Source organism: Condylura cristata, unplaced genomic scaffold (assembly GCF_000260355.1).
Source record: "Condylura cristata isolate star-nosed mole 26May11 unplaced genomic scaffold, ConCri1.0 scaffold00001, whole genome shotgun sequence".
Classification (NCBI taxonomy): Eukaryota; Metazoa; Chordata; class Mammalia; order Eulipotyphla; family Talpidae; genus Condylura; species Condylura cristata.
Window position 1 is genome coordinate 64,776,392 of NW_004567102.1, and position 16,209 is coordinate 64,792,600.

The following is a 16,209-nucleotide window of genomic DNA, read 5'->3' on the forward strand; positions in this document are numbered from 1 at the left end:
GATATAAATACAAATCTAGTCACATCATCTGAAGAACTAAGACAGCTTACCTAAGGTTATAACAAAACTATGTATCAGTATAGTAAATTACTTACTTCATTTCTATTATTTTGTTGTTAAATTTAGATTAGCCAGATTATCTTTATGACATATAAAAACTAGTCCTAACTTAAAAGTAAGGTGAACTAATTAATTCTTTCCCTTGCTCTACAACTTTCAACTTAGCTACTCATATAAGTTAGTGAGGCTTCTTTTTATTTCCCTCCCATTGAACACTGATAGATTATTATTCATTGTTTTCTTACACAATTTATAGTACTAAAAAAGGGGGCACATCTTACCTAACTTGCATTTGTATTTTTTCCTCAGTAATTAAATAATTTCAAAGGATTCTCTAATATGTGCACAAGTGGTTGCTAGCCAAAAATATAGTTGCTTAAAAAGCTCTAGAAATATATCAGTGTTCTTTTAAACTTAACAAAAAGGCTAAGAAAACAAGTACAAAACAGACAGCAATGAGGGAATGATAAACAATCAACAATCACTGCCAATGTAAGACAAGCATTGAAAGGATATAGAAAAACACAATTCTTAATCACAACCTACCACAAGGATAACTCAGCACTTGGATGTCATCAATGGCAATATAACCACTTCTCCCTCCTGAGACTTCAGCCTCAAATATTACCTGCCAGGAATAAATAGAAAACATTTACAACAATGGTTTCTTAAAAAATGTTCACTGTGGAAGGAAAACAGCTGTGAAATGCTCCAAAAATTCAATATAATTTGTCCTATATGAATTAAAACTGTGGGCCCTCCCTAGTGGCACAATGGGTTAGGGCCAACACTGCAAGAGAGCCACAGCACTTCAGTAAGAGTTCGATCCCTGCCCCCTGAGAGGTGACCCAAATGGCGCAGAAGACTTCTTCTGTCTCAACTGCTGTTGCCCTCAGAAGTGTATTTCAGTACATCTGCCTGTTCTACTCCCTACTCTGTCTCTCGTGAATCCACTGACCATCCCTGCACCTCTGGCCTGTATGCATAAACAAATAAAACTTAAAAAAAATTAATTAAACTTCAGCTCTGTATACATAAATAAATCTTTTTTTTAAGAAGAATTAAAATTGTTTGCTGTAATGAGCAGTGATATCCTTAATCTTACAAGGTAAACAAAAGAGAGTTCTTTGCAGAGGAATTAAATTATGAAGGTCAAGAAGTCCTCATTCATGTCCTTAAGGAACTATTATTAAAGAGTTGTTGGATTTCCTGAATGAAAAACAAGTGGGTAGAATGAACAGATAGGCACATGCCGAAAATCACATATCCTTTCACTTTCTTTATGAATTTTCTCCCTATTTGATATTTATTATGCATACACCAAGTACCTACAACGTGCAAGGTCATATATGCTAACCACAAAGACACAATTTGACTCTTTATAAGCAGCCCAGTTTTCGAAGATGAAGATCTTTAGGTAGATTAGTACTATTCCAGAAACAACACATTGGAACATAATTAAGCTTCAGATTTAGGGGACTAAATGAATGTCATCCATACATACTGCTATAAAAATATAAAAAGGAAAAGATTCAATTATGGAGTTAAGTTGTGAAAACATTAATTATCAAGAAAGTGGATCAGGAGGCTATCATGTGAATAGTTACCCATTAACTAATATTAAATGAGCACAAAACAAGTTCCTGACTTTGAGCATAAGCTCGTTATAGAATTTTGTAGCTATTGTCATTAACAGAATTTGATAGATCCTCTTCTTTTGGTGATGTGTGCTAGGATTTTTCCAAGAAAAACAGATTCTGCAGCATTTTATTTGACTATAAACTCCTTTACTCATGGCAACACAAAAGACTATTTTTGGAATATTCTGCAAAACATGTTAGTAAACATAATGAAAGTAGGTATTTAAAGCAGGAATACAGTATAAACACATTGGTCTGTTAGAAACATTTAGCTCTAAGGTGCTGATAGTCTTAAGGAAGATTAGATTGAACACAAGACTATCTGGCAATATTATAATATACTGTGAAAAGATGAGAAATTAAATATAATGGTAGATTAAGAATTAAAGGCTGTGGAAATAAGCTCATTAGATATGATGAGATAAAGAACAACTCTTATTCATGGTTTAGGCCCCTGGTAAATGATGATAACAGGATCCTCAGTGAGGATTACTGAAATAGTGAAGGCACAAATATGAGGGAGAAGATAATTAAAACATATTTGAGGCATTTCAAATTGATCTGCACAAGATATATACAGGTATAATGCTTAGCAAATAACTTGACAGATTTATCTCTAACAGAAGAGATGGGTCTAAAATAAAACCATCATTTTGAAAATTTAAGTGTGGAAGTAAGAAAGCTACAGATTTAGAAATTAACATAATAGCTGGGAGAGATGATTTAGGAAGATAAAAATGAAAGAAAAAACACTGATATGGAAGGTAAAAATATTGTAAGGTCTGTCTTCTAGAAAGTCAACAAAATTTGATTGATACATAAAGGTGAAAGAAGGAAGAGAAGTATCAGGAGGTTTCTAGCAAGTCAATACTCCCACAGATAAAAAGGCCAGGCAATTTACAATAACCATAATCATAAAGCATCAGATATTTACATATCTGATGGAATTAAGATGAATCAAGTTTTAGGAGGACAAACTATCACCAGCAAGATCAACTGATATAGCCATAATTTCCTTTCCATGGGGATATATTATACCAAGTCTGGGATAGCTCCCCACAAGCTTAGGAAACATGATGGAGAAAACATTAGTACATGCTACAATCATATGAAAATGGAAATTGAAAATTTAGGAGTCTATATTAAATGAGAGCGAGAGAGGCTATCGCAAATAACACGCAATGTAAAAGAGTTCAAGAGAAACAAAGAAAATTGAGTTGGAATTAACCATGAGGGATCTCTGTTCACAGACAATTTTACTATGGTGGAGAATGACTGAGCTAGACTGAACTAATGATAATAATTAACATGCTCTGAGTACTCACTACATATAACAATGAGTTATGTTAACCATGTCCTAGCATGCATAATCATGTTCCCTTTGTTTTCTACACACACATACATGTAATCCTCACTACAGTTATAGAAGGCAGATATTATTTTCATATTCAATTTAAATAGCATTTAAGTGATGCAACCAAATTCAAATACTTAACAAGTTTTAATGAAGTCAGAAGTAGACGTTAGAGAACCTGCTTTCCTCCATCAAATTTGCTATTCTGCTTTTCAAGATAAACAGTGAGAGAATTTTCATGAAATAAACATTAAATTTATATAAAGTGTAAATTTTAAATTCTATTTTCATAGCTCACTAATTAGATATTACATCAATTATACAGATGTGCCATCTGCATTAAAACCTTCCCATTCTCAGAACATACGTCCACATCCATTTTAAAGCCAGTGACAATCAGTAAACAGGGTACATGGTCCACCTGCCCTCCTTCCACTCCCATTATAAAACCTCCCATGTTACTCTCCACTTCAGTTGCTCGTTATCACTGATAATTTCACTGGAACAAACTGAAACCAAAAAAATATGGAGTCTGTGTTATAGAAGATGTCAAAAATAATCAAACAGATGTCAAAAATATCAACACAGAAATAAGTGTGTGTGTATACAATTCACATTCTGTAAAATGAATTCCATATGAACATACATTTGCCATGTTACTTTCTAACTACTGAAACAAAGACTTAGGAAGACACAGAGGAGAGCTTCAGGACTTCAAAATATAATTAACTGAAACAAATTCAGGCCACATTTTTGAAAGGGGCAGAGAGAAATTATATTTGACTTCTAACTCTTCAATTTACAAATTCTTAAGCAAATCACATAAATGTTTATCAGGTCCCAGCTTTACAATATGTAGACAATACAACTCTCATTGTCAAGTTGTGTGAATATTAAATAATACACTATGTATAAGTAACATAAGCCAAAACAGAACATCATCAACAATGTTACTATGTGAGTTTTGTCTAAGTGTATCACAGCAAAATAAACAAAATTTGCTTGATTGATGGTTCAAGGAAAGGGGAGTCATGAAAAGGACAATCAAGAAGCCATTTTTTGATAAACAGTTCATTCTTATGAATATACCACACGCCTGTGTAACAAACCATTGTGAATTTATTTCAGTTTTGTTGAAGCTAGTGTTCATTTAATTATTTTCAGCTCCACATTTATCTCAGCTTTATTTTCTCCAATTGTTTAATAGTCACCTTTTTTCTTTTTTCTTTTTTTTTTTATATTGTTGGTAAGTTTAACATAATTACTACACACTGAGAAAAAGCTTTTTATTTGTTCATTTAAATTGAGCTTTATTCTGGGCAATAAATTCAGGCCCTGGTTTTAAAAGAGCTAAAGATTCAGTTCTTTATTTAAAATTAAAAAAAAAAAAGTTTCCCATTTTAGTGAACTCATTCTCCCTGATAAGTGTTGTCTTTGCCTCATTAACAAGAGCTAGAGGAAATTTTTAAGATCAGATTCCGTTACTGCTAAGGATCTAATCAGTTTTATCACTTCAACAAAGCCCTCACCTTGTAAGGCTCTTCTGTCCAGTGAGGGGAAACAAATCTCAGTAGCTTAATTATGCAATGCTTGTTTGGGCTAATGCTCAGGTCAGATCTAATACTTGGTGTCAAGTAATCAACTTAGGGCTCCAAGAAGAAAGCAATGGAAGCCACACCAGATGTCAACTTTAATGCATCCAGGAAGCCAGCCTGGAACCGAATGAAGGAGCTTGGCTTCTCATGCTTTTACACTCTACTCCATTACCTGAAATAGTGAAGGTGATGACTCTAATCAAATTTTTTGCTACTCTAGCAACATTCTTGGATTATCAACTAAGTGCAGCAAAGTTGAAATAAAGGGAGAAAAAGGCAAATCCTAAAGAACAAAGACAACTTTACCCTTTAGCAAACTCAACTAATACAGAAGAAATACCTTCCAGAAATGGAAATACTAGCTCTGCAAGCCTGGGATCTAGCTGCTGTCAAGTGAAGTGCAAGCAATTAACTATTTCCCTAACCTCAGATGGGCAACACTAGGAACTAGCTTCAGCTATATCACAGGTTTGTTGCTGAGATTAATGGTACATATAAAATAATTAAATATTGTGTGAAATAATTAAATGCTGTGTGCCTTGTAATATAAGATACTGTTAGAAGAACTTGAATAAATTTTCTTTAATTTTGTTTCAATATACCATATAGGGTTAAGAGGTAGACTCCAAAATCATGTATGTATGTATGTGTGTATGTGTGTGTGTGTGTATGTATGTATGTGTGTATGTATGTATGTTATGTATGTGTATGAATATGTATATGTACATAACATTTCCACTGTTTACCTGTAAATTCAACTCATGTAAAACTTAACATGAAGATAATTACATTATTTTTTTAACATAGGTAATTTTAAACTTTAAACTTTTAAACTTTCTTCTATAAAAATTAACTATCAGGCGAGAAAATAATAAGAATAATGAACAGCCATATACTAGAGACATTTTGTGGAGGTGAAGTGGAGAATGGGATCAAAACAGGGGTGGGGGAGTGAAGTGCATGGGACTATGGTGATGGCACACGGGTGACTTGGTGATGGGAAACCCAAGGGGGTTACAATTGAGATTAAAAAAAAAGTACAAAATGATGTAAAAATAAACTATTATATTATAAAAATAAAACAAAAAAAAAATAACTCTTAGGAAGGATCAAGCATTCAGTGCAGCTGCCAGGACAAGGTGAATGGTCTCTATTAAAGAGCATAGCCACAAGCAAGGAAAGACAATTACCCAAAAAAGGGCAAGTGAGCTAAAATAAACTTTGATCCCATTCCATTGTACTCTCTCTCTTCAAAATCTTGACCTCTTACTTTCAATTGAGAGACAGAATTGGCATTTAATTTTCCAATACCTGCTTTATATTTATGTTTGTGTGGTTTGAAATTTAAATATTAAATTTTTCTACTCTAAAGTTCAAAATAAATTAGACATTCACCTTCAAAAAAAAAATGTACTAAATCAAAACACATTATATGTTCACATTTGTGTCCTCAAAGATTACTGTAGCAATGTGGGAGTGTGTGTGTGTGAGCGCACATGTGTGCATGTGAATACATACAAACTTAGGTTGTATTTAAAATCTTTCCTATTTTAAAGCATATAGTATAAGATAATTAAAATATAACTTATAAAACATGCAATTTTTTTATAAAACATTTAATGATGGTTCACTTACTTTAAACCGTCGTTAAATAACATTTACCTCTTTCCTTCCTCTCTCTACCTCTATCTCTCTCTTCACCAACTGTAAGCACTGTAGTTTTACAAATCTATATTATAGACTATCTCCCCACTTTTGGGCATATGTTCTACTGTGACAGGACTGAGAGAAAGGTGAGGCTACCAAAGCACAGCTGAAACTGGGCTAGAAAAATGTGTACAGATATAAAAGAGAAGTTGAGGTACACGATATCACTAAAGGTACTAAAATAATATTTGAAGTAGAAAAGATTTCAGGACCAAATGCTCATCAAACACTATGTAATACAGTTTAAAGCATTACTTTATACAACATATAACTGGAAGCTTAAGCTTTTGTACCTATATCTCACCATTTTCCTCAATACTCAAAACATGAGAAAAGAAGGAGAAGATGAATATCAGTATCAGTAAGTTTGTAGGTTTCATAGGTACTAGAATTTGATTATAAGGCCTTGATTTTTTCAGCTATGAAGATAGTAAAGATAGAGAAGTAGAAAGAAGTGGCTTGAATTTGAAAATAATAAAAAAAAAAAATAGAATGGATAGGAGAAGGGAAATTGAAAAAAAAGTTTAGTAGTGTATTCTGAAGTATCTCAGTGTCGTTTGAAGTTGGTGACCATGAATTTCCAGTGAACCCAATCTACCATATATAGTATGGCAAGTTTATAGCAATTACTTGGATTTAAGCAAGAAAAAAAAAAGTAGGAAAAAAGAGAGAATAGAGTTTATGGAAATGGCAAATGGAACAAAATAGATCATGATTAACTCAAATTTTTATATGATAAACTGGAGGAAGACAGATGGTTTAATGAACTAGAGCTCCCCATGAGGCTGACAAACAAGCTACAAGCTCAGTAAAAGAAAAAAGAAATAGAAGGAGATGAGTTTATGCTGTAGTTAGAAATCAAGATACTTACATGTAAAGTTGAGCTACTTCTGAGATTTTATAAGATCTGTCTAAACAGAGCAGCAGGTTAAAATAAAGCAGATAATTCTTGGAGAGACAAAGTAGGGAGGATGATTTTTGGAGGTAGTGAGATGAAGGAACTAACAGTTAATTCCAGCAAACACATTAGTCATAATGCTAATAGTGAGCCTTAGGAGGGGAGAGCAGAAATCTACCTGATGCCAGTACTAAACCAAACAGGAGAAAATGACTTGGAGTCCAGTGGATGACAACAACAAAGGATGTTGACAGGTGGGAAAGAAAGAAATTCAAAGGGATGGTGATTTTCCTATCTACTGATATGACCCAGAGTTGCATGGAAATTAGTATGTGCTCTTTTAGAGACTGTTTGCAGAGATTAACAAAATAAAAGCACAATTATAATTCCCAAACTAATTGTACAAATCAGTTTTTGAGTCTTATATCCTCTACTTAGACATAAAGAGTGACTTGACATTTTCCTCACACATCAGTAAATCACAAGAATATTATAAAAATTTGGAGCTCGAAAGTGTTCTCGTATGTTACCAAAAACACTATGTAATATCACTGTACTCTAGTTAATAGTTTTGCCTCAAGGAGAAGTATGAGATAAGTTCACTTTACCTAACACATAAAATTTTGTTGGCATAATAAAAAGACAATCTCCCTTGAGGACATTCCAGATAATTTTCCCAAGCTCATTTAGAAAACAGGAAAACATAATTACTTCCCTGAATAGTTAAATAATGCTGTAAGGAATAGGCTTCCCCTTAAGAGGTCGCAGGAGAATGTCTATATGGAAGTTTCAAAATCTAGACTCTAATTTTCAAATGTGAAAATTCTATCCCTATTATCCATGAAGATTAATATACACATAACTGGTGGCTGATACCAGAGTCCGATGTATAACTGGCAGCAGTCACTGCGACTGTTGCAGTTCCTCTTACAGGCTCTGTTAATCTCAAGAAATATTCTTTCTCAATAGACTTTCTCAAGAAATACTCACTAAAAGTGTTGCAATAAGGAGCTTGTTTCCATCAGAGCCCTGCCTGCTAGGTTGGTTGCCAACGTACTCATGTAACAGTTGATTCCTAACAACCTAATGTACAAAAACATTTTTGCCTTTGGTAAAGGTTTTGGGGATCTCTGAAATTACTGCACTCTTAACAGCCCTTGCTATTGGTTGCTTACTTTTCAATGTAGTTCTTGAAGGAGATAAATATCTGCAATAGCAAAAAGCCACCTAGATTAAATATGGAACCAAATGAAATACCGATATATTCTTTGGCTTGAAACTGCCTATAAGAATAATCAGTTGATTCTAACTATAAGCCAACTAAATATGAAAGGCAGTGAAGACATACCATCAAGCCCAAATCAATTTTCATCCGAAATACTTTCAGAGTTGACTATAGATGTGAGGAGCCCAGGAGGGGAGGGGCAAAGGAGGAGATTGGGGGTAGAAGGTCACAATGGATGTGGTGATGGACTAGGGTTCTTGGGAGATGTGGTAACTACAGTGATTAGTCCTGTCAAAAAAGTAACAAGAATGCAATAAAATGGTGCTTCACTAAAACTAAATTTATTTTTTTAATGTACAAAATAAAACCATTTAACTATCCTTGGCATGCCCATGGGTAGTAAGGGTGTAAGCATTCCAACTCAGTTATTTTAGGATATCCTGGGATTAAATATGGCCTGCTTCAAACCCTAGAAATTTGACTGTAGAACTGAAGACACAGGTCAGGGAGGGTAAACAAATTGGGGAGAGGGCACAACAGATAATGTTAGAGGACTGTGGGAACCTTGGTAGAGGGTGTGGTGTGGTTATCTGCGTCTTTGGAGGTAATCATCGATAACTCTGAATCTCATACAGTGTTATAGGTCTGTGGTACCTGAATAATTAATAAACAAACATGGCCAGTTTCTTAGAAGTACTAATCTTAGAGGGACAAGTGAAGACCTAAGACTTGTCAGGAATCTAGGACTTTACGGTCTGCAGAAAACAATAAGGGTTCTAGAGATTGCAAAAACAACATTTCTGCTTCTGAATTGCATTTATGGTTTTTGTATAGACACAAGACCTGCTAGTGTGAGTTTATACATTCATTAAAATATACACAAGCACAAGTGTGCGACAACACACACATGGAGTTCTAGCCACCTATCCATAGAGACACAATTATAATAATATAATGATGATTCAGGCTGATAATAGAATGCAAATTCTATGTATAATGTAGCCACGTATTTTAGAGTAAATATCAATGTTACAGAAATATCTTGGGGCTAGGATTACCAGATGCCTAAGAAATGAGAAAGGCTGTGATATTATCTAACATGGAAGACAATTGTGTGTGATAATGAGACTTCACCTGCAAGGAAAAAAACCAAGTAGCATCTATCCGACTAGCTCTCCTTTCAGGTGACAGAATATTTGCCAGATAAACAACAGACTATCAGTCAAAGCACATGCCAATGTCTGAGAAAGAATAAAATGAAGAATCATAGATCAAACTGGGAAAATAAAACCTAGGGGATTTTACACCAAAGACTGTATAAAAGAAAAGCCTGAAGAAGGCAATTTTAAAAGTCACCACATTGAAATGAATATGCAAGAACAGTAACTTCCTATGCTTCAAATTAGCCCAGGGAGTTGGCTATCCCTAATGTAATCACCAAAATTATCTAGAAGATATGAATTAAGGAACTAACAATAATCATGTTTAGACTTTATGCTAAAATGTTTAAGTTTATAATAATAATCCATTAATTATTCAAATTAGTTTCCATTACTGAAATCTCACACTTGGAAAAACTGTAGTCTTTTTTTAATAGATGGTGATGCAGATTAATATGTATCAAAAATGTGACTCCATAATGCAACTTTTCATCTCTAACAACAAATAAATTTGGAAGCTGAACCAAGAAAAAAAATAGCATTTGTGTGTCCTCCATATCATTAAGACACTCTTAGGTAGGAAAAAAAAAGGTATATACTTTTTTTAAAAAGTTTTTCTCAAAAGTTTTTCCAGTAAGTCCTACAGATAATAAACACATACACACACACAAATACACATGAATACTCACACACACACTTCCACCATCAAGTTGAGCTTCAACGGAGTCACAGACATCAACCCAATACCTTGTGTTGATCTTACAGAGCCTCTGCAAAAATATGCACTTTTACGGGTTAACTCTTCCTTTTCCTTCTAACAGACAGTTGGTCACAGTAAGTGATTACAATGCAGGTAAGTGATAAATAAGGAGGAAAGGGGCAGTTTCTATTGTTACTAAAGCCAGATTATAAGAAAGCCCAATTCGTGTAGAACTGCAACAAACAACACCATACACTGCCCCATTCCTAATGTCTAGCACAAAACTTTTGGTACAATACCATGTTCATGTCACTAAACTCCCCTTACATGGTTAGTTTTTCTTTTCAAGTCAAGGACCAGAGTGGTGAAGCTATTAGCTAAGACTAAAAACTACATTGCAATGTGCCTATTCCCTGGGCTCTTTAGCAGTAACCATTTCCAATTCCAAGAGTCACAGACAGATATACTATGTTTTAAATGAATTTAGAACTATATTCAGAAGGAACAGGACCTGCCGTTCAAAGCACAACCTCATTTATGCTAGAGGAGAATTTAGCCCCCCCAAAAAAATAGAAATCCAAAAGTCAATTACAAGTTAGAGGTTAACAAAAGTTAACTGAAATAATCCAAGACCTAAAAAAGACGTTTTGGGGGCATTATTATTTTTTATGGTGGTAACACTGGTTTACAACGCTATTTATGGTTCAGGTACAGGATCTAACCTCTTCAGAGGTACATTACCAGCCCACACACACAACCAAGATGTCCTTAGTCCTCCACCGTAGTCCACTGAGACATTAATACATTTTTCACCCCTGTAGGATACATAAGCTAACAACTTAAACCATAAAAGATTTGATATAAAACTGAATGTGGAGAAGCAAAGGGTAGCAGAACATTCATCAACAAAATGTCATTTCTATATCTTTACTATCATAGTTCCACCATCTGGGTTATATTTTATAGTTAGTAGTCTGAGCCAAAAATAAAAGATGACTGGTTAAGGTTGCTATTTCTATCAACATGATACTGAATTACAGTACTATTTTTCCTTGCTTCCAGAGATGTGCCATTTGTCTTCCTACAATCCACAAGCAGAACCTTTTAAATTTTAGCACCAACAGTCCAATCTTACACATAGCAGGAAGAGATCATTTCACTTTCACAACTATATTCGGAGAAAAAAATATTTTTAACACTAACACAGAAAGTCTGCTCCTTGGCAAACTTAAACGACTCTTAAGAACTTTAATCTGTAATCATGGAGCTCAATTAAGAAAATTAAAATTACTAGTGTAATATGTATGTCCCATTACAGTAAGTATCTCTTAACATATGAATTCTATTGATAGCATGCACATATAGAGAAAAGCAAGCTTTAAGTGTACCAGCAGTTTGAGAGACATGAAAGGTATCGCAACCAGATAGGTCTATGTCAAGGTGAAGTTGAACCAGAGATTTAACTTGAGTTCTCGTATCACAAATGCACACATATCAATAATTGTTCTTTTAAGACTATGTGTAAAAAGAAAACTCTGTACTGCCATCATATTGCCTGCTGCTCCCCTCAGCAGTATATTTCAGTATACTGAAATGCTCCCCATTCTGTTATGCTCCCCATTCTGTCTCTGGTGAATCCTCCTATTCCTATACCCCCACACCTCTGACCTACACCCCAGCTCTTGTATGCATAAATAAATAAAAAAATGGAAGGGAGGGGAAGAGAAAGGAAAGGGAAAGGGAAGGGAGGGGAGGAGTGGGGAGTGGAGGGGAGGGGAGGGAATCCAATGTTATTTAGATGACCTGGAAAAGTTCCTCAAGTGAATTTTGAAAAAGAATATGAAGATCCATGGCCGTTTCAAGGATGTCAGGAGATACTAACCTACTTAAAATTTGGACTACATCTACATATTGTTAGTAATATATCAATAAATCTATAGCTATTGATGGGTACAAAATACTTTAGAGAACTAGACCATAGATTCGCAAATTGTGGTTTTGGAAACAACAGCTTTAGCACTTCTAGAAGCTTGCTAGAAATGCAAGCAATTTATCCTCTCCCAGCTTTCCAGGGAGAAAGGGGACCATTAGTGATTCACAGAACCTCCAAACAATTTAGATGCAGGCTACAATCTGAGAAACACACATTGAAGCTGATTTACTTTAGTTCAGAGATTAAAGAAACTAAACTAGAAGTCATCATCTTAGCCTTATAGTTAGTAGTGATAGAATTGTTTCTAAGTACTGATGCTTTTATATATCTTTCTTTGCATGGAAAAAAAATCATAGTTGAATTCATAGATTTTCTTTTTCATGGGATCCAGCTAAATATAAACATAAGCCTACAAAAAACACTAATTTGGAAAAGCTCAGATAACTGGTCCTACATTGACTCACCAAAATATATATGTTTATAGAAGACCTAATACTTGATAGACACTAGAAATAGAGAAGTTCTTAATCTTCAATCCCTGTCCTCAAGAGTCACAGTGTGGCAGAAGAGATGACTGTAATAGTATATAACTATAGCACAGCTATTTGTGATAAAACAATTAAAGTGGGATAACAGAGTTTAGAGGAAGAAAAAATCATTCTACCTGGGGGAAGAGCAAAATCTTCAGAGAAAGTGATCTCTTAGTGATTATCTAGTCAAAAGAAACATCACTCATTTGCCAACCACTTATGAGCACAACACTAAACATCCCAGCTACTAGAGATACAAGGATGGATAAAAGAACCACAAGTTCTAGGAGATGAAGGTCTGTGACTTCCGTAAAACGCTAACATAGAACAAGGGTGACAAACTATTTTCCACACCCTGAGGAAAAAGGATAATGATTTAAAAATGGAAATGATTCCAGTGTAAACTTTTCTTAAAAAAGGCAAACAAAGACAAATGGTATTGCCTATCAAATGTGATCAATTCACAAAAGTATAGCAATAGGAAATAGTTTTACTTATTGGTGCAAACCATTCATGAAACTTATAGGAGATGGTTGAGAAGAACAGAAAAGAGGCATAAGAGCACGGATGAGACAATGACCTTATCTTGCAGTGATTTTTATGACAGAAGCAGGAGTCTGCCCTTTATCCTAAAGGGCCTTTGAAAGGTTTTACAAAAGAGATGATGTGATTGATTTACAGAAAGAAAAGGACACTGAAGTAGCAACACCCAAATTGAAAACTGGAATCTCATCAGACTAACCTAAACATACAATATTATTATAACTCAATATGGTTTGATATTATTCATTCTTTCAATGAATATTTATTGCATACCCACTATGTGCTATGATGTGAGAAGACTTTACCCTGATATTTACATATGCACTTGTGGAAAGCAAAAGGGTATGTCTGATGAATATTTGAGTGTATGCAGATTTTCTTTTAAATCCAGTATTTTGCTAACCAAGAGTACATAAAGAACAAAAGTCAGACCCTATTTAATGTGACTGAAAACACTGTCACATTACAAGATTTTAAACAATAAGTGAAATCAACATAATAAAATGCAAATATTTTATTATTTTCACATTAAGTTAAACTCAGTTTTCATAAACAGAGCAGGTGAAAACTCATTTCTCTAGAATATGTCACACCCACACAAAATACAACAATTTTCTGAACTAATCTAATTTACAAAGTTCCAGCTTTCTGAAGTCATAGTATTCTCGGACTTACAGACATATCTGAACTTGACAGGTCATAAACCTGTATCAAACGTTGGCAGAAAATAAAACTGTTCATAATATATTTTATTCAGAATAAATTAGAGTCTGAGAATTATTTAAATATGATATTTTGAGCAGATAAATAGGGAGGGCTGCTACTGGGAATAAAATCATTTTCTTTTGCCTTAAACTAAAACTTTATTCATTTTAAAAATAATACTAGTTTAGGGCCCTCCCTGGTGGCACAGAGGGTTAAAGCACAGCACTAAGAAGCTTAAGCCACTTCCCCATGAGTTCGATTCCCACCTGCCCCGGAGAAGATCCACATGGCGCGGCAGACCTCTCCTGACCCACCCGCTGCTCCCCTCAGCAGTGTACTTCGGCGATCTGCCTGTTCTCTTCCCCACTGTATCTGGTGAATCCTCTCACCCTCCGCATGTCTGGCCTGTACTGTATGAATAAATAAATCTTTTAAAAAAAATACTAGTTTAGCTATGTCTATAATTATTTGTTTAAGTATTCTGTAAAAAGTAGAGAAGTTATGTGAAATTCCTATAATGTGTATAGTAAGATCTCTACACATTATTAAATCAAATAAGGTATAATTAAAACCTCCATTTATGTTAAAAAGATCAAAATATTTTGCACACTCAATACTGGAATTAATCATGCACAGCTTAATTAGCTAATAGATTAACTATGTTTTTATATTTTCATTCCCTCTTTCTGAAGTGCCCATGCTAAAACCAAAGATAATTGTTTGAAGAATTATAATGGAATGGAGGGAAAGCTAAAAAGGGACACAAAACTGGAATAAACATTATTTGTCACTTTATCCTTTTAGCAAACCATACACATATATTCATTATATGGTGTCTCCTATTTTTCAAACGTTTTCATTATGCCACTTAATTCCCCCACCCCCAAAGATTTGCTTATTTATGCATATAGGAACTGGAGTGTAGGCCAGAGATGTGGGGGTCAGAGGATTCCCCAAGACAGAGTGGGAGTAGAACAGGCAGAAAAACTGAAATACACTGCTGAGGGGAGCATCGGGAAGACAGAAAAGTCTGCTGTGCCATGTGGGTCACCTTCCTGGACAGCCAGGGATCCTGCTGCTGTGGCTGGTGAAAGCCTCATAGCACCGTTTGGCAAGGAGATCCTATGCCACTTTCTTTTTATGAGAAATCTGTATTATTATCTGTTCTCGTTAACTGAAAGAATTCCAGAGGAATTACCCTTTTATGACAAAAGTAAAAAACAAAAATAGTGCTCAGCAACTGTTTTGCATCAGCCCTAACAGAGACAGTATAAATCCCAAGAGCCGAGAACAGCATTGCTAAGCTTCTTCTCTGCGAACTACTTTATACAAGCTGTGTATTAATCATGACATTCATGCTCTTACAGTAAGAAGAGTTGTCTTAGGCTTTATTTATTACTTGGTATGCCTTAGTGGGTAATTTTGGGGGAGTTCAAAAGATTTTCCACATAAATGAGTAGTAACTGCTTCGCATTTTATGACATTTTCATTTACAAAAGCTTACATAGGAATACTCAGCCTTTGGATGCAGGGAAAATATGTTTATTCATTGAACACCTACTATGCTCAAGACATACAACATAGAAAAAGTCAGTGCCTTCATGTAAAACATTCTAGCATGGACGAAAGACAGTAAGCAAACACATGATGAGGTGACAAAGGGACTGGAAGAGGAGCTGCAGCAACAAGTAGAGATGGGTAGAGATAAGGTGACCAGGAAAATCACTGACAAAGAGACCTGCATGAAGATAAAAAGAATACCTGCAGGCAGTAGGAATAGCAGCACATATGCTTTCAAATAGGGACAATCTTGGAACATTCTAGTAATGTGAAACTTGAAGAAGACAGAAAACAGCAGACCACTTGATGGGGAATTTAAAAGGACTTGTATCCATGATAAAGAACTTGTGTTTTTTCTGCACATATTGAGAAACAGCAGAAGGAATTGGGGTAGAATCACTAACACCTGACATGTTTTTGAAAGGTTAGATTGCTCTGAGAAGAACATATTATTGGGGATAAAAAGAAAAGCTAAAGAATTGTTGAGAGACAGATGCTTGCAGGGAGAGATGATGGAAAGCCAAGTATTAGCACCACTTCCCAGATGTTTTACATAATGAAAAAGAAAAGAAAAAAAAAACAAAACAATTGTATTTAAG

At 34.7% G+C, this 16,209-nt stretch overlaps 1 protein-coding gene across 9 annotated transcripts in view; it reads right to left on the reverse strand.

Annotated features, from left to right (window-relative positions):
- The window catches only part of PTPRK (protein tyrosine phosphatase, receptor type, K), a 494,475-nt gene that overhangs the window by 228,537 nt on the left and 249,729 nt on the right, over positions 1 to 16,209 (reverse strand). For all 9 annotated transcript variants that reach the window (XM_004673838.2, XM_012722555.1, XM_012722542.1 and 6 more), the window contains exon 4: positions 607 to 688. In XM_004673838.2, coding sequence (XP_004673895.1) covers positions 607 to 688 — 82 coding nt within the window. The remainder of the gene's footprint in view (positions 1 to 606; positions 689 to 16,209) is intronic.